Below are 22,489 nucleotides of genomic sequence, written 5' to 3' on the forward strand. Positions count from 1 at the left end.
TTTATGTTCTAGCCTTCTGGGCTCTCCTCCTCTGGAGGAGGTATGGCCACTATGTGTTTAAATAATAACAATGATTTTTTTTTCTCTGTTAACAATCATTTTTTAAAAATTCACATGTGTCTTACTCTCTGCCAGGCAACTTTCTAAGCCCATGACATACACATTTAACTCTGTTAGCCCTCATAATATGCTCTGTGGGTTACTTCCTATTATTAGTATCATCACGCCCAGTTCATAGATGAGAAAACTGAGGGACAGGGAGGGATCTGACCCCAGGCAGTCTGGCTCCACAGCTTGTGATCTTCATGCAAATGGTCTCTGCAGCAGCGCCATCAGCAGAACTTTCTGCCCCGACTGGTGTGGCTCAAGTTGGTTGTGCATTGTCTCACAAAGCGAAGGTTGCACGTAAGAAAATTCTACTTCCGCACATTCATAAACTTGGATAGAACCATCGTGACCACTGAGCTGCGAGCAGAAGAACCACAGTCAATCTTGGGCCAAAGCCTTTGTCTCTTGTGAGGGGCCATTCAGTGCTCTCTCTCACCTCTCTCTGCCCCTCACAGTAATCGAGGATGCCATAGATTGCAGTGACAAGATGGTAGATGCCTCTCAGTCTGGACCCCTGAGTGACTGTGGAAAATTGCCCCTTGCTGACTTGCACGAGACAGGTACATGAGCAAGAAATCAACTTTTATCGGCTCAAGCCAACAGAGCCAGCCTCACTTGACTCACGCACAGAGGGCTTCAGTGAAGAATGGGAACTAGCTCATTATAGGAGGAAGTGCATCTCAAGAAGAGAGAACAGCATTGGAAAGGCCCTGGGGCAGAGCGTGTGGGGCTTTTTAAAGGCACAGGACAAAGGCCCGTGTGGCTCCAGAGGTGTGGGTGAGGGGGAGTGTAGGAGGTGAGGTTGGTTATCTGATGGTGGTAGAGCATGTAAGACTTTATAGGGCAGGGGCAAGGATTTTGGAATTTATTCTGAAAGAGATTGGAAGCCACTCAAGGGTTTTGTGCATAACAGTGGCATGATCTGACTTAGGCTTGGAAGCCTTCATCCTGGCTTCTGTGTGAAGAAGACTCTAAGGGGGTAGAGTGGAGACCGGTGTGGAAGCCACTGTCATAACCCAGGCGACCTGTGGTGGTGGTTTGGACCAAGGTGGTACCAGTGAAAGTGGTAACAATGTGTGCATTATGAATATATTTAGTGGGTAGTATTGCAAGATTTGCTAATGGACTGGACATGAGGGTGGAGTGGTGGGGTGAGTGCCCAAGTGAGTTGGCTTCAACAGAGGACGAAAAGAACAAAGGTAAAGAATACAGAGTTTTTCTGGAACTGAGAACTGTTCTTAGAAACTCCCAAAGACTCCTAACTCCTGCTTCAGAGATGCCTCTGCCCTGAAACCAGCTGGAGGCCAGTGGCAAGCTTCCCCAGATATAGGATATTATGGGGAGCTTAGGGGTTAAACAGTCACCCCAGGGAGGATATTTCCTGCCTCTTTCAGTGGTCTTTCAAGAGCGTACCCTGAACGTTTATTGGCTGGAGGGCCCTTTCTCTGTAACACTATGGCCCGCCCTGACTCCCCATCCACTGAGAGGCCACTTTTCTCTCAAGGAAGGAACGGGGTTGTTCCCTAAGCCCAAATGAACCTCAAGGCCTATCCCTTCTTCTGAGACTTCCTCAAATTACTCTCTTAGGGACTCTCCTGTAAAGGTCCCCCCAACTGAAATCGTGTTGTCGTCAGTGTAGGGGGCAGGGGTTCGGGTGGCAAAAAAGGTCCTAGGCCATGACCACTTTCTATTCCATAGGACTTACTGCTTCCAGCCTTAAAGCCCCATCCCTGGGCAATAGGTACTCAACTCCTGGATAGGACACTATTCTGCTTAGCAGCAAGTGATGTCATACTACTCTGTGGCTCGCAATTGGCTATTCTGTCAGAAAAGGGCTTAGGCTGTGCTTCAAGATTAGGTAAACCTTACTTGGAACCTTTGTCTGAAGTTTATTCCAAGTCCCTCTATTTCCTTCTCAGAAAACATCCTGAGGCCCTTCTGGAACTGAAAATTCCTAAATCTGGAACTTTCTGGAAATCTGGCCCTGGTATCCTGAAAATGCATATTCCTCCCTTTCCCAGCTGCTGTCCCCACCCACTGGCTTTTACCCAATCATTGGGCAACACCATCTGACCAGCACTTAGTGACGTCACATCAACTCTTTCATTGGATTGGCCATTTTGTCAGGGAGCGGTAGCCATACTTTGGCTCCACTGACTCTCTCAAGGCCTTCTTCATTTGCCCCTCAACAGCACTTTCAGCACAGATCAGGGGTCTGTAGCCAAAGTTCCTCAAGATTTAAGACTTTATTGAGGGAACTCGCTGCACTGGACTCAGGCCCAATGTCTTAGGCAGAAACCAAATATCCTGCGTGCAGTTCGCCGCCTTTGTTTAATAGGCCTTCCCGCCTGCAAGGTGCTGGCGCCAGCTAGTGACGTCAGGGCCTCCTCGACGTCTGACTGGTTCGCTCAGGGCAGTGCCATCAAGGTAAAAGGCTCTTCTCGTAGTCTCTTCCAAGGGCACTGGTTGTCTCTTGAGGCCGCTCCGCTGGGGCTCCGGTGCTCGGCCCGGGGCTCAGGGTTGCAGACTGCAGGCCGCGGCATCCCCCAGCCCGCTCCTCCTGCTGCAGCCGCCGCAGGGGTCTGGCCCAGCGCGGCCTCCAGGGAAGTGCGAGGCCGTGGCGGTCGAGGACCAGGCGTGCGGCGTCAGGGCCGCCCGCCGCACTGCCCAGTAACAGGTATTCGGTGCCGGGCTGCAGGCGTAGGCAACCGCAGGCCAGGTCGGCGCTGGGCACCCAGGCTTCCTGGCCACCGCGGCTCACCAGCCGCGCTCGCTGCTTGTACACGGCCAGCACGTGCAAGGCCAGCCGCTGCCATGCCGGGTCTACCCCCTCAGACGCCAGCACCAGCGCGTGGAGAACTGAGGGAGGAAAGATGTCAGGCCTGGGTGGTGGGGAGCCTCTGGGGTACCGTGGGTCAGTCCTGATGGGGCGGGGCCCGGGACCAGAGGCGGGGCTTATGGGATCACGTCGGGAAGGGTACGCCTCCGTGGGCATGGGGCTTGAAGGGAGGCAGAGAGGGCCTGCGGTAGGCAAGAGCAGGCAAGGGCCAGTTCCATTCAACCAGCTCCCCTTTCTCCTTCCACCCCCAGGAGGCCACCTCCTTTAGACATTTCAGGCTGAAGGAGAGAGCGAAACTCAGCAAGGCCAAGAACATAGGGAAAGAGAAGACATAGGAGGATAGGGAACACCCCCTTTCCACTGCCCCTGTCCCCCATGTGTCTTCCGGCGCATGAGGTCCTGTGTCAGAAAGGGCCCTTTAGAGCCTAACACCCCTTCCCATGTCAGATGAGCAAATGAAGGCCAGAGAAGTGGGCGGGGCGGAGGCAGTCATCCGGGCTGGCCCCGTTTCTCCCCACCACTCACCGTAGTCCTGTTGGCAGTACCTCCGAAGGCTCATGTGTACCCTGGTGTCCGAGATATTGCAGTAGTTGTGACACTGAGGGTCTGGGGAGGGTTGGGCTGTCTGCAGGGGGCTCCTGGGCCTGGGCCACAAAGTCACTGCCCCTGCCCACCCCCACATTCCATCCTGATGGGCAGCTGGGGTGCCAGAACCCTGGGACTGGGCTCAATGGGCCACCCCTGTATCCCCACTGGGGGGCCCCATCAGCCCACCCCCAACCCCTCTTGCTGCCAGGGATCTCCACGCTAGCTTGTCTTACCGGAGCTGTAAACACTAGAGGTCGTGACAAGTGTGGTGGTTGCCTCTGGGATTCCTGAGAGACCAAAGGAGACATTTAAGCTGGGTTCCTGTCCACCACCCCACCCCCCTGCCCACATCTCCCAAGGAATCCAGACAGCCAGATACTTGTTTAAGGTCCAAGAGGACAAGCATTCTTTGCCCTTTTCCCTCAGGACCTGAGTCCTGATCCTTAGCCCCTTCTTCCTTCAGACTGAGTAGTCTGTACCCTCAGCCCCTCCTTCCTCAGATCAAGCTGTCCAGCAGGCCCCCAGCCTTTTCCCGGACCCCGAGACTGAGGAGACGGGGATCACTGTCCCCACTTCCTTGGGAGCCCAGAGTCCAGCCCCCAGCCTCTAGCTCCCTTCCCAGAGACCCAGCTGCCGTCACACCTGCCCATCGGGCAGTCTGTGACATCCCCACCTGGGATGTCTCCCTCCAACCCCACCCAGGACGTGGGGCCCCTCAGGACTCACGCTGGCAGGGCATCCTGGGGGAGCGGCTCTGCTGGTAGCCAGGACCGCAGCGGTTGCACGTCAGGCCGGTGACCCCTACCTTGCAGGAGCACTGCCCGCTGGTCTGGTTGCAGGTGCCTCCTGTCGCCCCGATAGGGTGGCACTGGCAGGCTAGGTGAAGAGACAATCTGGGATGGAGGGCGTCTGGGCCTTAGACGCTCCTGCTCAATTCCATGGCCCCTCCTCCCTCAGACCCAGGTGTCCGGTCCTGCCTCTCTTCCACCTGGGCTGGGCCTCAGACCACACTCACCCCTGCAGGCCTTCCGGCTGGTGATGGGCTGGCTGGGGTCCCTCCAGAACCCCGGCTGGCAGTAGTGGCAGTGCCGCCCGGCTGTGTGGTGGCGGCAGCGCTCACAGATGCCCCCACTCCGGCCTCCCGACAGCCTGAACAGCTCCGAGTTGAACCTGCAGCGGCGGGCATGCTGGTTGCAGGAACAGGCTGGGGGCAAGGCAGGGCCCGTCAGACCCAGGCTTCCTGTGTCCCGGCCCCGGGTTGTCCCCCGCTTTCCTCAAAAGCAGGCTGCGGGCACAGGGTCAAAGAAGCTGCCTGGGGGTGCCTGGTTAAGCCTGGATCTTGGAACCTCTTCACTCCCCTCTTTAAAATGGGGGCACTGGACTGGGGCCGGGAAAGCTTAGGGGCACCGAGGAACCTCAGTTGTGTGAAACCAGAGGGCTTAAAGGACAGTGGCGGCCCCAGGTGGGGGCTACGCTCAGACCCTGTGTGTTCGAGTTCCATTGTCTTCCTTGGGCACGTGACTTCTCCTTTGCGCAGCTCAGCTTCCTTTGCTGTAAAATGACATTTCTAGTATCTGTTTCCTGAGGTTTCAAGGACATGTAATGGATAGAAAGTGCTTAACGTGGGACCCCACAGCGCATGGGCCTGGTGAGAGCTTCCCCAGGCGGGGGGGCCACATGCTGAGTGCCCCGGGGTGTGGCATTCCCACGGCAGCTCTGTGGGGCCGGCGCCACCAGCATCCCCGTTTCACAGATGCGAACACTGAGGCTCTGAGAGGTGAAGGCACCTGCCCAGGGTGACACAGCTCAGGAGCGGTCGGAGGCAGCGTGGGAAGCCAGGCTTTTTCCAGCTCCAACGTTTGTGCTCTCGGCGACCATGCTCCAGTGCTTCCTGCACAGCTCCCGGGGTCCTGCGAGCACTGCGTACCCAGTCCTGGGCGCCTGCACCCGGATTTCTAAGGCAGTGGCTCTCAAATCTTAACCACTACTCGGAATCCCCAGGGAGACCTTGAAAAAGAACAACACAGATTCCAGGGCCCGGGGATCTGCATTTCTAGCCAGCATCCCTGAGTGAGATGCTGATGCAGGGGGTTCGTGGGCCACTCCTTGGAGATGCTGAAGGGGCTTGGGGCTCTAAGAGACTGGGGAGGCCCAGACTGGCAGGTCCTGAGGACCCACAGGATGGGGGAAGGTCATCCGGGAGCCGAGGCCGCCAGGTGTTCTCTTGAGAATGGCGCTGCCCCTCTGGGCCGCGGTTTCCTCCAGGCCTGTCAGAGGTGGCAGGGCTCGCAGATGACCGTGGGTAAGCAGTGGCCTTTGGATTCTTTCTGACCCAAGGGTGACCACGTCACCTACCTTCTGTCTAGAAGACCCCCATGGGGAAGGGGCTCCAGATACCATGTCTGTAAGCCTGCGGCTTCACCGTAGGAGTCAGGCTCCCTTTCCCCATCACAGTGCTGTGCGGGTCAGAGGGCAGTGCCCCGCTTGACCAGGGCCATGTGGTGATTCCCACATGGGAGCACCCCTGCTCCCAGACCCTGCCCAGGCCTAGGATGAGCCCTGCTGTACCCCCTGGCCATGTGGGTCCCCCCCTCCCTCCCTCAAAGGGGCGTCAGGTCTAGCTGGTGGGAACGGACCAACTGAAGAGAGGCCCTGAGGTGTCAGGGCGGAGGGCCCCGGAGGACCCCAGTTAGGGTGAGGATGGAGAGGAGAACCGAGGACAAGGGTCTGTAAGTGAGTCGTTTCAGGAAGAAATAGAGAAAGAAGGGGGCAAAGAACGTCAGGGGCAGAGAAGGGAGTCCAGGGGATTCTAGTGAGTGAGTGTGTGTGTTTGTGTGTGTCTCTGTGTATCTACTGGTGGAGAGGAATTACGTCCCAGGGCCTGGTAACAGCCACGCTCAGCTCCTCCAGCAAGGGCTGCAGGCTTGGAGGGACGAGGAGGAGGTGGGCTGACTCTGAGAAGGGGCTTCTGGAGGGTTGGGGAAGGGCCTAGACTCTGGAAGCTCCAGTCTGGGGGCCCTGGGGAGGAAAGATGGGCATGGAGCAGGAGCACCGTCTAGCCAGAAGGCCAGGGGTGCTGCCCATCTCCCTGAGGCCCGTTCAGCACTGCCCCCTGCTGGCAGTGAGGCTCAGGGCAAGTGTTGCGGCCACTTAGGCCTCACCTCCCTCCTCTGGGGGATGGTAACCTCGCCAGGTACTCAGAAACTCTTCCTTTGCACCAGCTGTCATAGGGGGCCGTTTTCCAACAACTTCACGTGTACTAATGAGCTCAGTGCATTTCAGGAATTCCATCCAAGTTAAAGGAAGTGCTGTTCCCCTACTGTACAAGCAAGCAAGCGGAAGCACAGAGAGGTTAGGTCACTTGCCTGGGATCACACGGCCAGTCAGCAAGCAGGGGAGCTGGGATTCAAGCCCAGGCAGTCTGCCTCCTGCCTGCTGCCCCAGAACACCCAGTGTGACAGCGCCCGACAGAAGCTGGGCAAGGACAGGCCAAAACCCCCTTGCCCCCAAGCTCCGCTTCTGGCCCTGCCACTGACCGGCTGTGTGTCCTTGTGCAAGGGACTTCCCAGCCCTAGCCTCAGTCTCCGCATCTGTAAGTTGGGCCCGATGACCACATAGCGGGTGATCGGTACGTATGGCTTTGGTGACTGGACCCTAACCCCATATGGTGGGTTGGATGAGCCAGGAAAGGCCCAGCGGCCCTGTTCCTTGTAATCACTCAGTGAGTGTCCTCAGGATGCCCGCAGCAAGCTGAGCCCTGGGCTGGGTGCTCAGAGAGTGATATTCACGTCACCCTCGTTGTGCTCGAGTGTCGGAACAGACAGGAGCCCCCTAATGGGCAGGTGGGCAGCTGGAAGTCTGGGGCAGCTGAGATTCGGGGATGGCAGGGGGCAGGCGGTAGGGGGAGGCGAAGAGGGGACCCGGCTGCAGAACAGTGAGGGGAGAAACAAGGAACAGGCAGCCCAGGGTGGGCGAGAGCGCCCTGCACGCCTCAGGGACAAGGGGCCCGCTGCTGGTGAATCATGGGGCCGGGCAGGGGGCGAGGGCGGGAGAGTGGGGCCCAGGACTCACGCAGGCAAGGGTGGGGGTGCCGGGGTGTGGCAGGCCGCCAGGGCCAGTCTCGGTGGGACGGGCGGCAGCTCTCGCAGCCCGGGCCTGTGGTGTGGTGGCGGCAGTGGCAGCGGGGGGGCCGGGCCCGGGCCGCGCAGCGGGCGGCGTGGCCGTGGCACTGGCAGCGTCCTCTCACTCCGGCCGCCGCCAGCCCTGCCCGGCCCCCAAACTCCACTCGCAGGTGACTGGCCACCACACTGGCCTTGGCGCCCCGTGGGGCACGGAAAGTCACCTTTTCGGGGCCCCCCAAGGCCCCAGGCCAGGCGGGTCTGCGCCACAGCGACTTCCAGGGACCTCCCGTGGCCCAGGAGGCCGACAGGACCAGGGCCGGGGGGCCTGAGGGGCAGAAGCGCAGGCTGACGGATGTCAGGAGGAAGGCGCCCCCCAGGGCCAGGGTCAGGCTGCCGTTGCAGGTGGCCCTGGGGCTGACCTCAGCCGCTGCAGGGGAGGCACAGGACTGGGGACAGGAGACCGCCATGCCAGCCAGCTGGGTCACCGGCGGGAGGCAGAAGCGGGGGCGGCCCCCTGGATGGTAGCACGGGTCCGAGGTGGCCTGGCTCAGGAGGAGCAAAAGGGTGAAGGTCACGGGCATGGTCCCGGCAGGAGCAAGTACCTGGAGAGGACAGGAGTGGCAGGCTGAGGGCCTCAGGCTGTCCTCGAGTGTCCCCTGCGCCAGGCTCTCTCCCAGGCCCCCCGAGGACCCCGGCATTCCACCCCTCGCCCTGCCCAAGCCCCCTCCTCGGCTGCTTCTAAGCGAGGAAAATAGTTCCATCTGGGGAGAATTACTGTTTACACAACCCAAAGGGGAAAGAACGCAAGCAAAATCGAGAATTTTGCCTGAACTAATCCATAGCTTAACACCCCAGAGCGATCTGTCAGTGTCAAGGGCCAGGGGCTCTGCGGGGGGGAGGGGGGGCAGGTGGCGAAGTAGGGGGAGGGCACTGGGGCTGCTGGGGTCAAGGCCGGGCAGGGGAGGGGGCTTTAGACATGGACGGAGCTCAGAGACAAAGGCACAGAGAGAGGGACAGAGGCGCAGCAGGCAGAGACAGACAGGGGGACAAGAAGCAAGCCTGGGGAAGGCCTGCGACACCAGGGGAGGCCAGGAGGCCCAGACAGACAGTGGCCGGGCACCCAGAGGCCACAGTGAATAGGGGGAGCGGCCCCGGGGAGCCCGGGGGCTGGGACAGACAGACAGGCTGGCTGGGGGCTCGGAGGCACCGGGATCAAGAGCACCGACAGCCCTGCGGCGGGCCAGGGCCCAGCCCGGCCGTGGGAAGGGGCGGGGGAGGGGCTGGGGTGCCCGGCGGGTGATCAGAAGCGGGAGGCCGGGCCCCAGCCCACGGGGATCAGAGCGGAGGCCCTTTCCCACGTGGTGCCCTAACCTTGTTCTCCACACCCTGGGCACGGAGGGGATTAGGGCCAAACCACCGGTGCTCCCTGCCACCCACCCCCAGCCTCCACCACCCTTAACCCTTTCCCCCCCAGGTGCAGAGCCCAGAGCAGTGTGCTAAGGGAGAGGACCTGGACGGGTGGGGCTGGAAGCCTGGGTCGCTCTGGGGCTGGGAATCGGGTGCAGAAACCCTTGTGGGTTGGGGGGGTCTAGATGCTGGGTCCCCCTTAGGACTCCAGGTGGAATGATCCTATGCTGGGACATCTGAGGACTTTCTAATCATCTCAGCCCCCCAGTCCACCATCCTAGGCCCCAGAGTCCAGGGATCTGAGTCCCCACACTCCCCACTGACCCTGAGGTCCCCAAAACAGACGGGGAGCAGATGTTGGGGTGGCGGGCATTGGGGGATGGAGAGAAAGAGGCAGGACAGGGCAGGCCCAGAGGCCAGCGTGTTCAAGGTGGCCAGAAGGCCAGGCCCCCAGGATGGCAGTGCTAGGAAGAACTTGGTGCTGAAATGCCCCCCACATCCCCCTTCCTGGGCCTGCACCCCCTAATGAGAAACTCACTCAGGCCTGGGGGCCTCGCAGCCTCTCTGGGCCCTGCCGCCCAGAAGCCCGGCCCTGGATCCGGCCCCAGCCTGGGAGTCCATGAGGCACCTGGGGCTGCAGATGGGGTGACGTCCCCCCTCAGCCTGATGTCACAGCCTGCGGTGTCCCCACTGTTGTTGCCACACGCAGAGGCTGCCTCCCCTGCCCCCAGGGGCGGGCGTCGCCCTCCAGCCCTGCAGAGGGGCCTGGCGCCATTTTGCGCTCCGGCGGCGGCATTTGCCCGGAGTCCCTGAGCGCCAGCTTTATGAAGGACCCAGCCCCGTTTCCCTCCCACCTCTGCTCTCTGGCCTGGGTGGCTCAGGTGGCGCCACTTTCTGGCTCTTGGCACCTTGGGCAACCAGACCGTGAGTCCCCCAGGGCTCCTGAGGGACCCAGAAGCCACCTCTGCCCGCCTGGGGAGCCCAGGTGTCCAGCCCCCAGCCCCTTCCCTTCTGGGAGCTGGAGCCCACCCCCAACGCCTCGGGGAACAGAGGCTAGTGCTCCCACCAGACCCACCGTCAGGGAGCCAGGCCTGGGCGGGGTGGGGGTCCGCTGGGGCCTCAGGCGCCTTTTCCCCAGCTTATTTTGCAAGCACCCCTCCCTGCACCCCTGACGCTGGCCAAACCTGCTCCCGAGAAGAGAGCGTCCCCCGCAGTCAGCTCCTCCTGGGTCTCCCCTCCTGCAAGAGCTCGGCCGCGGCCGCCGGGGTGGGCGCTCAGGAGTGAGTGTGGAGTGGCTGTTCTCAGGCCCCGGGCTACTGGGGGTTCTGGGCGGGAGCTCAGAGCGGAGCCCGCAGAATCCAACACCACCACTGCCCCCACCCCCGCCCCAACCCCCTCACCAACCGCAGCCACGCTGTCCCCGCAGAGACCCCTGCCAGCCACACCGCCCCAGTCTGCTGCGTGGGACCTGAGAACTGCCACCGGGGGCCTGAAGCCGGACAGCCTGGAGCAGGCTGGCCAAGGAGGACGCTCAAGGCAGGTAGGACAGGATGGGGCAGCAGCGGGCCGGGGCCCCTGGGTCTGGGGTCCCCACTGTACTCACTCTCACCCCTGGGACGGAGGGCAAGACTCAGCCCCACCGCTTGGCGTCTGTGCGTCGGGGCCACTCATGCAGAGATGGGACCTTGGCCCCTGGCCACGTAACCCTGAGCCAGCACCTCCTCCCCTCTGGAACCTCTGTCAGCTGTGGGCTAACTGAGCGTTAAGGTCAGTCGCGCTCAAACCCTAAACTCAGTGTTCCCGTGAGGCTCATGTCGGCCCCAGGGAGACGTAAAGGCACGAGCTGCTTTCTGAGAGGGTGGGGCTGGGGTGGAGGGAGGCTGCCCCAGGCCTCGGTGGTCCCAGCAGGGACTCGGAGGGGCCAGAGCTGGAGGCCAGCCTCCCCCACGGCCCGTCGGCCTCCTGCGAGGCCTCAGTGCTCCAGTCGTGAAACTTCCCTGCAAATGGGCCTGTCAACTCTGTACCGAACAGCCTCGACCAGAACAATAAGGTTTCCTAGCACTTCCTGCCGAGGACAGCCCAGGCCTCGGAGGATGAGGCCCAGATACTTGCTGCTGTGGCCCCGAGTGCCTTTGGCATTGATTGTGGCACAGCGTGGGCCCGACCCAGACGGGGATTGGGGACCCCCGTCCACAGCCTGCCCTGGGGTGGGAGGCCATCTGTGCTTCTGGCTCCAGGCTGCCCTTGTGCACCACCGTGCAGGGGCCAGCCCCAGCGGGAGCCAGGACAGGGACATTGGATTTGAAAGAAAAAAAAAGCGTGCATTAAGCAGGAGTCAGCTGTAAGAACAAGAGATTGGGGGCAGAGACACCCCCAAATCAGAGGGTGCACATTGGACCCGAGGGTGGGCAGTGTGAGGGGCCAGTGACAAGGGGCAGTGTTTACCGCCCTCCCCCATTCCAGGTCCCCCCTTCGAGGCCAGCTCTGCAGAGCACAGGTGTGTAGAGCCCCGCCCTTGTCCGGCTGGCATCCGGGATCAAGGAGAGATCGCTACGGAAAAGTAACCAGCAGTTCAGGGGAAGGCCACAGGTCCTTTGGGGCAGAAGCAAGTTGGGAAGTGGGTGGGGAGGATGGGGGCCTGGAGGGGACATTTGGGCTGCCACCTGAGGGAGGCCAGGGCAAGCCTCGTGGGCGTCCGGGCAGGCGGGACTCAGGCAGAGGGAACAGTGGTGCAAAGGCTGGGTTTGCTGCCGGAGAAAGTTCTGGGGAAGGGTGAGGTCTCACTTTTCCTCCACACCCAGGGACAGGAGGTTTCTTAAGCCAGAGCTACCTGGAAGGGAGGAATTCCCCCCTTTTGTTCTCAGTAGCTTGAGCTGCCTGAGGCGGTTAGCAGCCCTGGAGGTGCCTGGGGGCCGGAGGGGCAGAAGCGGCCTGAGGGGGAGGAAACCATTCCCCCCAAGCCAGAAAGGAGACTTCGGGTGGGGAGTTTCCTCAAGTATTGGGCACCTGCACCCTCCCAGCGCCACAGAACAGAGAGAGGACCGCCCAGGGCACGGCTCTGAGGTGGGCTCCGCAGGGAGGGATGGGACCCGGAAGTAGCAGATGCCCCCATGAGGCAAGGTGGGGCAGGTCAAACCCCACCTGTGACCCAAGGGCAAGTGTATTTGCCCTCGGGACATACTTGAAATGTCCAGGACTGGAATGAAGAACAGAGTTTTCTAAAGTTCAGTGGCCTGGGTTCAAATCCAGGCTCCACCTCTTTCTTAGCTGTGTGACTTGAAGCAAGTTTCTTAACCTCTCTGTGCCTTAGTTTCCTCATCTGTTACATGGACATAAAAACGTTCCTTCCTCATGGGCGACCATGAGGACTAAATGCGTGAAGACAGGCCTATAGTTCTCGTACCTGAAACTCTTTGGACCAGACAGTTTAGAACCTGTGCTGGTACACCGTGCTGGGGAGCACAGACAGAGGGACAGCATGTCACACAGCCCCACTGGGGGCTGGACAGTGTCCCACAGTCAAACGGTATTGTATCAGCAAAACACCAGGGTGTTCACTCTGAGGGAAATCTACAGATAGCCACACGTTGGTTTGGGCCAGGTTTTGTCCCCAGACAGGCGCAGTTCAGGTTGGGGTTTGCCCCCAGTCTGGGGAAATGCTGATGAGGAGTTGTAGCTCAGCAGTGAGAACCGGGACCCTTCGGGTGTGTGGTGGGACCCACAGGAGCCTCAGCCTGGATTCCTTCCTTTCCACAGCTTTTCAGTTGTCCAGGCCCATGAAGCGCCAGCAGGGGGAGCCCTTGAGGCCCCTGGACAGAGGATGGCCCCAGGTGTGGCTACCAGATTTGCAGAGCCCAGGGCAAGACGAAAACTCAGGGTGCCTGGATCGAATCTATGGAGGATTTCTAGACGCGGAGAGCAGACCATTAAAGCAAACACGGGGCCCTTTTGCACACAGGGCCCTGGGCGACTGCACGGGTCGCACCCCGTGGAGGTGGCCCTGGGTGGCGGTGCCTTTGCCCCAGCTGGGCCCTCCACCCCAGAACCCCGGGCTTCAGTCCCCGCTCGGCTCTGGCTGGGCCAGGGAGCGGCTGGAGGCTGGGGCCGGAGTCCTGCTCCGTGCAGGACCCGGGCGGACCGAGGTGGGCAGACAGTGTGATAAGGGCTGGGCCAGAACTGCCAGTCACCACCAGCCCAGGGAGAAGAGGGGCTCAGGCAGATTTCACTTCCTTCTTGGAAACCGAAGCAGCGAGCGTGACGTGTCTTTTACAGACGCTCCTCGACTTACGTTGGGGTTCCGTCCGATAAAGTCCAAAATATTCTCAGTCGATCCTGCATTTAATACACCTAACTTACCAAATGCCCTGGCTTAGCCTAGGTGACCTTCAACGTGATCAAAACACTTACGTCAGCCTGCAGTGGGGCCAGAGCATCTCGCTACTGCTGTCCAGCATCAGAAGAGAGTGTTGTACTGTGCAGGACTAGCCAGGGGGAAGACGAAAATTCAAACTTGGGAGTGTGGTTTCTACTGAATGCATATTCTTTCCGCACCGTTGTAGAGGGGAGTAACCAATTCAGGCACCGCCTGTGCACCTCAGTGGAAGGCGTGAGATGTCACCCTTAGTCCCCATGTGGGAAGAGCCAGCTGACCTTGCTGGGGACCCACATGGAGCATGATCCATTCCAGGAGAGCCCTAGAGTGTTCCGGTCTCCCTAAGGGGTCAGAGTAACAAAGCGAGGAGCCCTGGAATAGAGGAGGGGGACTGTGGCAAGGTCCACTGAGCCCCGACACTGAAAGGGTCAGTGGAAGGAGAGAGAGGGACCCGGAGGGGGTGAGATGGCAGCCACGTGACAGAGAGGGGGGCCACACAATCCAGGGCGTCTGCATGGGGTTGGGGGCTTCTGAGCTGTAGCCACTGGAAAGACCCAGAGAAGGGGGACGAGAAAGCGGGTCAGGACGCAATGGGGACCCGGAGTGAAGGGGCCCTCTCTGGGAGCCCGTGTGCGAGCAGGAGAGACTGCTGGTGAAGGGGTAATCCCTCCATCACCAGGACGGGAGCCGAGTGTGGAGCCCCGGGAGAGTGTGGTGGAGGCAGGGCCGGAGCTGGAGGTGCACAGTGAGAGTGCGCCGCACACCCCCTGCGATCAAAGAGACAGACAGGGGTGCGTGTGGGCGAGGGTGCAGCGAAACCGGAGCTCTCACATGCTGCTGGTGGGAATGGAATGGCAGCTGCTGTGGAAACTATTAAACTCGGTTATCCTCTGACCCGGCAGCTCTGCTCCTAGGTAAATACCCAAGGGAAATGAAAGCGGAGGTCCACGCGGAGGTGTGTACGTGCGTGCTCATGGTAACAGTGTTCATAATAGTCGGGAACGACCCGAGCGTCCGATCAACTGATGAGCTGACAGAATGAGGTGCATCCCTGCAACGGAATACTAGTTGGCTATAAAAAGAAACCAGCGAAGCACTCACTCATGCTGCAGCTCGGGGGAGCCCTGAGAACGTGATCCTTACTGAAAGAAGCCAGCCGCAAAGAACCACGTACTGTGTGATCCCATTTATATGAAACGTATGGAGCAGGCAAACCTCGGAGACGGGGAGGGTGGGCAGGGGGGGGGGGGAGGCTAGGGAGCCAGAGGGTTTCTTTCTGGGGTGATACAGATCTAAACATTGCCTCTGTGAATGCACTAGAGAGCCATTACAATGTACACTTTTAACGAGACAATTGCATGGTATTTGAACATTACAGGGCATCTCAATAGCATTACCAAAAGTGTAAACAATGAAAAACGTTCATCACAGACGTTCATAGAAAAAAGCTACAACTTTGCAGCTTGACGTGCCGATGCAGAGAATGTCACAGAGGCAGAGAGTGGGCACTGCCAGTCCCTTGGGTCCTGGCCCAGAACCGGCACAGGGTCTGTTCCGCCGAGTTTGATTGGCCAAGGGAGGCACAGGCTGGCCCAGGTCCGAGGGAAGTGGGCGGAGAACCTGACCGGCCTGAATCCACCACACGCTCGAATGGTAATCAGAAGCACTTACCGTGCAGAGGCTCTTTGAAATGCAGTTTGTGGAGGTGCTGTGGGGAACCCCATCTCACTGAGGAGGAGACTGAGGCCCAGGGAGCTGAAGAACCTGCTCGGGTTGCCCGGCCAGCAGGAGGGGACCTCGAGCTGGCGGGCATCAGAACCTGTGCTCCCGACCTCCACGCTGCGCCACCTTCCTGGCCTGTGAGCGCCCCGGACACAGAAATCCATCAGTAACTAGTCTGGATGCATTTGTTTCCCAGCATGTAGAGAGTGCTTCCTAGGTGCCAGGCCCTGTGCTAAAAACGAAAGTGCTTCCTCACGCAGGCCCAAGAGGCAGGTCTGTTGTACTGGACCATGTGCGATGGGGTAAGGTCGGATATCGGCACCTTCAAATGGTCCAACCTAGTCGTCCTTGTTTAACGGGTGAGGGCCGGGGACTCAGAGAGGCGAGGCCGCTTGCCTGGAGTCACCCAGCGGCAGCGAGGGGTGGAGCTGGGATGCAGACGCAGGCCTGGAGCTGCGCCGTGGAGGCCACTAAAGGAGCTTGCACGGGTTGAGTGAGTGAATGAATGATGTGGGTGGGGGGAGGTGAATGAGACATCTGAGGAATGTCCAGCCATCTGTCCTGACTCGGGTCCTCTCTCCTCCCTGCAGCCACCATGAGATTCTGGGCCACCTGCCCTTCCTCCTTCACCATCTCCTTCCTCTTCATCATCCTCGTGGTGTCCACCATTTTCCACTGCCACCAGCGCCTGGCTCTGGTGCCCACGCCCTGGGCCTCTCCGGGCCACGTGGTCCTGGCCCCCAGGGCCCTGCCCCAGGGGGGCGTGTTCACCATCAACGCCCAGGGCCGCCTGGGGAACCAGATGGGTGAGTACGCCACCCTGTACGCCCTGGCCAAGATGAACGGCCGGCCGGCCTTCATCCCCGCGCAGATGCACAACACACTTGCGCCCATCTTCAGAATCACCCTCCCGGTCCTGCACGACACCGCGGCCAGCAGGGTCCCCTGGCGGAACTACCACCTGAACGACTGGATGGAGGAGCGGCACCGCCACATCCCCTGGGAGTACGTGCGCCTCACCGGCTACCCCTGCTCCTGGACCTTCTACCACCACCTGCGCGCCGAGATCCTCCGGGAATTCACCCTGCACGACCACGTGCGCGAGGAGGCCCAGAGTTACCCTGCGGGGGCCTGCAGGTGAATGGGAGCCGGCCGAGCACCTTCGTGGGGGGTCCACGTGCGCCGGGGGGACTACGTCCACGTCATGCCGCAGGTGTGGAAGGGCGTGGTGGCCGACCGGCGGTACCTAGAGCAGGCGCTGGACTGGTTCCGGGCCCGCTACCGCGCCCCCATCTTTCGTGGTCACCAGCGACGGCATGGCCTGGTGCCGGCAGAACATCGACAGCTCCCTCGGGGACGTGGCATTCGCGGGCAGCGGTCGCCAGGGCTCCCCGGGCAAGGACTTCGCACTGCTCATGCAGTGCAACCACACCATCATGACCATCGGGACCTTTGGGGTCTGGGCCGCCTACCTCGCCGGGGGGGACGTGGTCTACCTGGCCAACTTCACCCTGCCGGGTTCCCCCTTCCGTGCCGTCTTCAAGCCGCAGGCGGCTTTCCTGCCCGAGTGGGTGGGCATCGCCGCCGACCTCAGGCAGGCCGGGAAAAGCCGCCTGTACCCCCGCACATGTCCCCACCTTGGGGGCCAGGCCATGTGTGGGGCTCAGCACTGGGCCTCAGGGGTGGGCACCCAAGTTTGAATCCAGGCTGCTCTGCTTCCCAGCTGGGCGAGCTGGGACGAATGCCTTAACTGCTCTGTGCCTGAAAAAACGAATGTAATCCAGAACTTAGCTGGGCAGCCTCGTGTGAGAACACAGCCAGTTCCTTCAGAGCCTGGGCAACCCAGTGAGTGCTGGCCGCTGCCCGTAGGTGGCTGCCCGGACCCCTTGAACTGTGAGAAGACGGAATCGGACTTTCACTCTCTCCTTTGCAGCGCTGACCAACTATTTTGCCCTTACCTCTTGGAAGGGTTGGCGACGAAGCCCTTCCTGCCCTCAACCAAATGAGAATGGGTGTTTTGGGCCACTAAGAATTCACACTTTGGGTTTAATGGGGCCTTATCACGAAAACATGTGAGAGAAAACGGGATCTCTCACGGAGAGACCCTTGGAGGCCAGGGGCGTCCCCTGAAATGGGGGTGGGGTGGGAGGGCCTCACAGTGACTGCAGGACCCAGGCTCAGCAAAGATGCCCAGAGTCCACAGGACAGAGGAGCAGCAGGCTGACCCCAATGGGCCACAGAGGCTGGACCACGGCCATGTCAGCAGTCACCTCTGTGCCCAGGTGACCCCCCACCTTGGCACCACTAGTGCTTGCAGGCCCCAGTGCCACTCTGAGAAACCCCAGTGTGGACAAAAGTCAAATTAAGTGATTCTTGGTGTTCTTTTTTTTCCTTTCTTTTTTTTTTTTTGGATTCCTGGTTTTCTGACATTCAGTGTACTTTAAAGTGTGGAGCTACTAGCATTTTTACTGGTGTCATTCTTCTTTTTGGATATTAAAAAGCTCTTAACATGCAATTATATTCATTTAAAATTCCTTCTGAACCTAGGTGCACTGGATGAGGAAGCACTGAGAACGCATCTCATCTCTTTCCTGTTTTAAATGCTTTCCAAGTGTCCTATTTATTTGAGTCCCCGTTATGCACATGCTTCTGAGGACGAGCCCCTTTCCTTTTGTGTCATAATATTATTGCATCTCCCCAAAGCCCTTTGGGGCCTCAGTCTGCTTCCATGGGTCTTTGATGGTGTCATCATGGCACAGGGCCCACGTCTGAGTGAGACGGCAGGAGAGCCCTGACCTGCTCTCAGTGGGTGGGGTGTCGCCCCACAAACCGAGAGCTCAGGCCAGGTCCCCAGTAGGGGGCGCGTGAGAGGCAACCACATATTGATGCTTCTCTCCCTGTTTTTCCCTCTCTTCCCCTCTCTCTAAAAATAAATTTTAAAAAATATTTTTTGAAAAAGCAAGCAAGCAGGAGAAAGACTGGGGAGGAAGGCCCTGTATTATTTATTTGTTACTGCATAAGAACGTCAAACTAGGTCTGGCTGGTGTGGCTCAGTGGATTGAGTATTGGCCTGTGAGCCAAAAGGTCACCAGTTCGATTCCTGGTCAGGACACATGCCTGGGCTGCGGGCCAGGACTCTGGCTGCAGGTGCAACCACACTGGTGATTATTTCCCTCTCTTCCCCTCTCGCTATAAATAAATAGATAGATAGGTAGATAGATAGATAGCATGTGACTTCTGGCCAAGATGGAGACGTAGGTAGACGCACCGTGCCTCCTCACACAACCAAAAGAAGGACAACAATTTAAAGACAGAAAACAACCATAACTGACAGAAAATTGAACTGTGTGGAAGTCTGACAACCAAGGAGTTAAAGAAAACACACTCATCTAGACAGGTAGGAGGGTCGGAGACGGGCGCCTGGAGAGGACTCGAGGCAAGGCAGCAGCTGGTGGACCCAGTGCCGGACTGTGGAGTGGGGCGAGCAAGGCTGCAGCAGACCTGGCAAGGCTACGGCGGCGGCTGGTGGAGCAGGCAGTCCCACATTTGAGCGTAAACTGGGAGGAACAATTGGGGGCACAACAGACCACGCAGCCCCGGGCTCCAATTCAGGGAAATAAAGCCTCAAACCACTGACTAAAAACTCCTGTGGGAGTTGAGGCGGCAGCAGGAGAAACTCTCAGCCTCACAGGAGAGTTTGTTGGAGAGATCCACAGGGTCCTAGGATGCACACAAATGCACCCACATGGGAATCAGCACCAAAAGGGCCCAATTTGTTGGTGAGAAGCCAGGGAAGTGACTGAAATCCGACGGAGAGCAGAGCAAGTACCATTGTTCCCTCTCAGACCCATGCCCCACCCACAGTGACACAATCCAGCAACCTGGGTTACCCCGCCCTGGTGAACACCTAAGGCTCTGCCCCTCATACATACATAACAGGCGCGTTGAGACAAAAAACAATGGCCCAAATGAAAAAACAGATCAGAGCTCCAGAAAAAATACAACTAAGTGAAGAAGAGATAGCCAATCTATCAGATGCACAGTTCAAAACACTGGTAATCAGCCCTGGCTGGCGTAGCTTAGTGGATTGAGCACAGGCTGTGAACCTAAGCATCGCAGGTTCGATTCCCAGTCAGGGCACATGCCTGGGTTGCAGGCCATGACCCCCAGCAACCACACATTGATGTTTCTTTCTCTCTCTCTCTCCCTCCCTCCCCTCTCTAAAAAATAAATAAATAAAATCTTGAAAAAAAATATATTTTTAAAAATCTTAAAAAAAAACACTGGTAATCAGGATGCTCACAGAACTGGTTGAATTTGGTAGAAAATTAGGTGAAAAAATGAAGGCTACACTAAGTGAAATAAAGGAAAATGTACAGGGCACCAATAGTGATGGGAAAGAAAATGGGACTCAAATCATCTGTGTGGACCAGAAGGAAGAAAGAAACAATCAAACAGAAAGGAATGAAGAAACAAGAATTCAAAAAACTGAGGAGAGGCTTAGGAACCTCCAGGATGTCTGTTCTAATATCTGAATTATAGGGGTACCAGAAGGGGAAGAGGAAGAGCAACAAGTGGCAGAGTTATTTGAACAAATAATAAAGGAGAACTTCCCCAATCGGGCAAAAGAAATAGACTTCCAAGAAGTCCAGGAAGCTCAGAGAGTCCCAAAGAAGTTGGACCCAAGGAGGAACACACCAAGGTACATCATAATTACATTATCCAAGATTAAAATGAAAGAATCCTAGAAGCAGCCAGAGAAAAGGAGACAGTTACCTACAAAGGCGTACCCATAACACTGTCAGCTGATTTCTCAAGAGAGACCTTACAGGCAAGAAGGAAGGGGCTGGAAAGAAGTATTCCAAGTCATGAAAGGCAAGGACCTACATCCCAGATTGTTCTATCCAGCAAAGCTTTCATTTAGAATGGAAGGGCAGATAAAGTGCTTCTCAGATAAGGTCAAGTTAAAGGAGTTCATCATTCCTGAACCCTTATTATATGAAATGCTAAAAGGATTTATCTAAGAAAAAGAAGATAAAAAATATGAATGATAAAATGACAGCAAACTCACAGTTATTAACAACCACACCTAAAGCAAAAGCAAAAGCAAAGTAAGCAAACAACTAGAACAGGAACAGAATCACAGAAGTGGAGATCACATGGAGGGTTATCAACAGGGGAGTTGGGGGGGGAGAGGGGGAAAGGTACAGAGAATAAGTAGCATAGATGGTAGGGAGAAAATAGACAGGGGGAGGGCAAGAATAGTACGGGAAATGTAGAAGCTAAAGAACTTATATGTATGACCCATGGACATGAACTAAAGCTGGGGAATGTGGGTGGGAGAGGGTGTGCAGGGCGGAGGGGAGTGAAGGGGGGGAAATTAGACAACTGTAATAGTATGATCAATAAAATCTCTTTTAAAATTTTCAAATTAAAAAAATAAATAACATCTTTTTAGAAAGATTTATTTTTATTTATTTTAAGAAAGAGGGGTAGTGAGGGAGAAAGGAAGAAAAACATCAATGTGTGGTTGCCTCTTGAACACCCCCTACTGGGGACCTGGCCCACAACTCAGGCATGTGCCCTGACTGGGAATCAAACCAGTGACCCTTTGGTTCACAGGCCCACACTCAATCCACTGAGCCACACCAGCCAGGGCTGAATAACATATTTTTCAAAAAAACCAAACACACACGTTTCTATGGGTCAGGAGTTTGGGGGTGACTCAGGGGGATGACTCAGAGGGGTGATTCTGTCTGGGATGTCCAGTGAGGCTGAGGTCAAGTGTCCACCAGCCAGGGCTGTGGTCCTCTGAAGCTGGACTGGGACTGCGGGGTCCGTTTCCAAGGTTGGCCAGTTGGTGCTGGCTCCTGACTCTCGGTCCCCTGCCCTTCCTGTGGGCCTCTGTGGGGCTGCTTGAGAGTCCTCACAGCATGGCGGCCTGGCTCCTCCAGAGAAAGAAATTCAGGAGACCCAGGTGGACACCGCACTGCCTTTTACAACTGAGCCTCACCCAGTCATCACACACGGTTACTTCTGTCCTGTGCTGGGGATCTCACGGAGCAGCCCTGACTCTGTGTGGGAGGGGACCACACCAGGGCATGAATAGTCGGTGAGGGAAAGACTTGTCGAGCGCCACCTCAGAGGATGGTGAAGAGTGTGCTGAGGCCACCGTAACAAAGTGCCACAGACATTTACTCCCTCACAGTTCTGGAGGCTGGAAGTGTGAGATCGCCATGTCCGCAGTTTGCTTCCAAAGAAGGGCTGTGAGGGAGGCCCGCCTCCTTGGCTTACAGATGGCCAAACTGTCCCTGTCTTTCCATCTTCCCCCGAACACACGTCTCTGTCCTGATTTCTTCTTCTTATAAGAGCACCAGTTGTGCCCTGGCTGGTGCGGCTCAGGGGATTGAGCACCGGCCTGTGAACCAAAGGGTCATGGGTTCAATTCCCAGTCAGGGCACATGCCTGGGTTGCGGGCCAGGCCCCCAATAGTGGGTACATGAGAAGCAACCACACATTGCTATTTCTGTTCCTCTCCCCTTCCTTTCTCCTCTGTCTAAAAATAAATTAATAAAATCTTAAAAAAAAAAAGAAAATAACGAAGAGGTACAATGGCTCTCATAGACTTGGAGGACAAAGGGGGAACCGCAGAGCTACCGCAGCACCAGCTCCCGGGGCTGCAGAGCTGAGCGCCAGCTTCTTCTGTCTTTTCTCCTGAATCCTGGGGTTGAGGGGTGAGGGACGGAGGCGCTGGGGGAAGATCCAGGAGACACATCCTCAGGGCCAGCCTCTATGGCGTCTCCCTCGTGAGGCCTCCACCCAGGAGGGGCCCTGCTGGTGGCCGGAATGGTCACTGGCCAGCTTCTGGGAGCTGTGTGCAGCAGCATGATGTGTCTCATTTAGTTCTGTTTAAACACTAAGGGGATCCAGAAGAGGAAGTTCACAACTTTTATTTCGGGAGGACAAAAGCAAAAACTGAGCAGCCGCCAATAATTAATTACACTAATTCATTTCACAAATATTTACCAAGCTCTTTACTGCATTTGCAAATCCAAAGTAGAAGATGGCAAACCCTGTAAATACCTTGTGCTCTCCAGAGGGGACAAAAGGAAGCCCAGAAGGACCCTAAAGACAGAGCTCTCAGAGCCTAGTGCTCCAGAAGTTATTGAGCACATGGGGTGTATTTGTTATGGGTCAAATTGTGCCCCCCAAAGATATGTAGAAATATTAAACCCCCAGAACCTCAGGATGTGCCTTTATTTGGAAATAAGGTCTTTTTAAAAAAGATTTTATTTATTTATTTTTAAAGACAGGAGAAGGGAAAGAGAAAGA

General features: G+C 57.5%; 2 protein-coding genes across 2 annotated transcripts; one reads left to right on the forward strand and one right to left on the reverse strand.

Moving 5' to 3' along the window:
* Positions 1 to 2,530: 2,530 nt before the first annotated feature.
* Positions 2,531 to 8,237, reverse strand: NTN5 (netrin 5). The gene is made up of 6 exons (XM_045856217.1): positions 7,607 to 8,237; positions 4,551 to 4,739; positions 4,262 to 4,411; positions 3,769 to 3,822; positions 3,473 to 3,553; positions 2,531 to 2,967 (listed from the first exon to the last, which is right to left on the reverse strand). The coding sequence occupies exons 1-6, from the start codon at positions 8,235 to 8,237 to the stop codon at positions 2,531 to 2,533; spliced, it is 1,542 nt and encodes a 513-aa protein (XP_045712173.1).
* A 2,300-nt stretch (positions 8,238 to 10,537) lies between these two features.
* Positions 10,538 to 17,027, forward strand: FUT2 (fucosyltransferase 2). The gene is given in 5 exon segments (XM_045856408.1): positions 10,538 to 10,603; positions 15,748 to 16,277; positions 16,280 to 16,324; positions 16,326 to 16,451; positions 16,453 to 17,027. Coding segments are annotated over 4 exon segments (1,101 nt in total). The 5' UTR covers positions 10,538 to 10,603; positions 15,748 to 15,752; the 3' UTR covers positions 16,858 to 17,027.
* Positions 17,028 to 22,489: the final 5,462 nt, after the last annotated feature.

Source organism: Phyllostomus hastatus, unplaced genomic scaffold, assembly GCF_019186645.2.
Source record: "Phyllostomus hastatus isolate PE091 unplaced genomic scaffold, TTU_PhHast_1.1 phas_scaffold_1224, whole genome shotgun sequence".
Classification (NCBI taxonomy): Eukaryota; Metazoa; Chordata; class Mammalia; order Chiroptera; family Phyllostomidae; genus Phyllostomus; species Phyllostomus hastatus.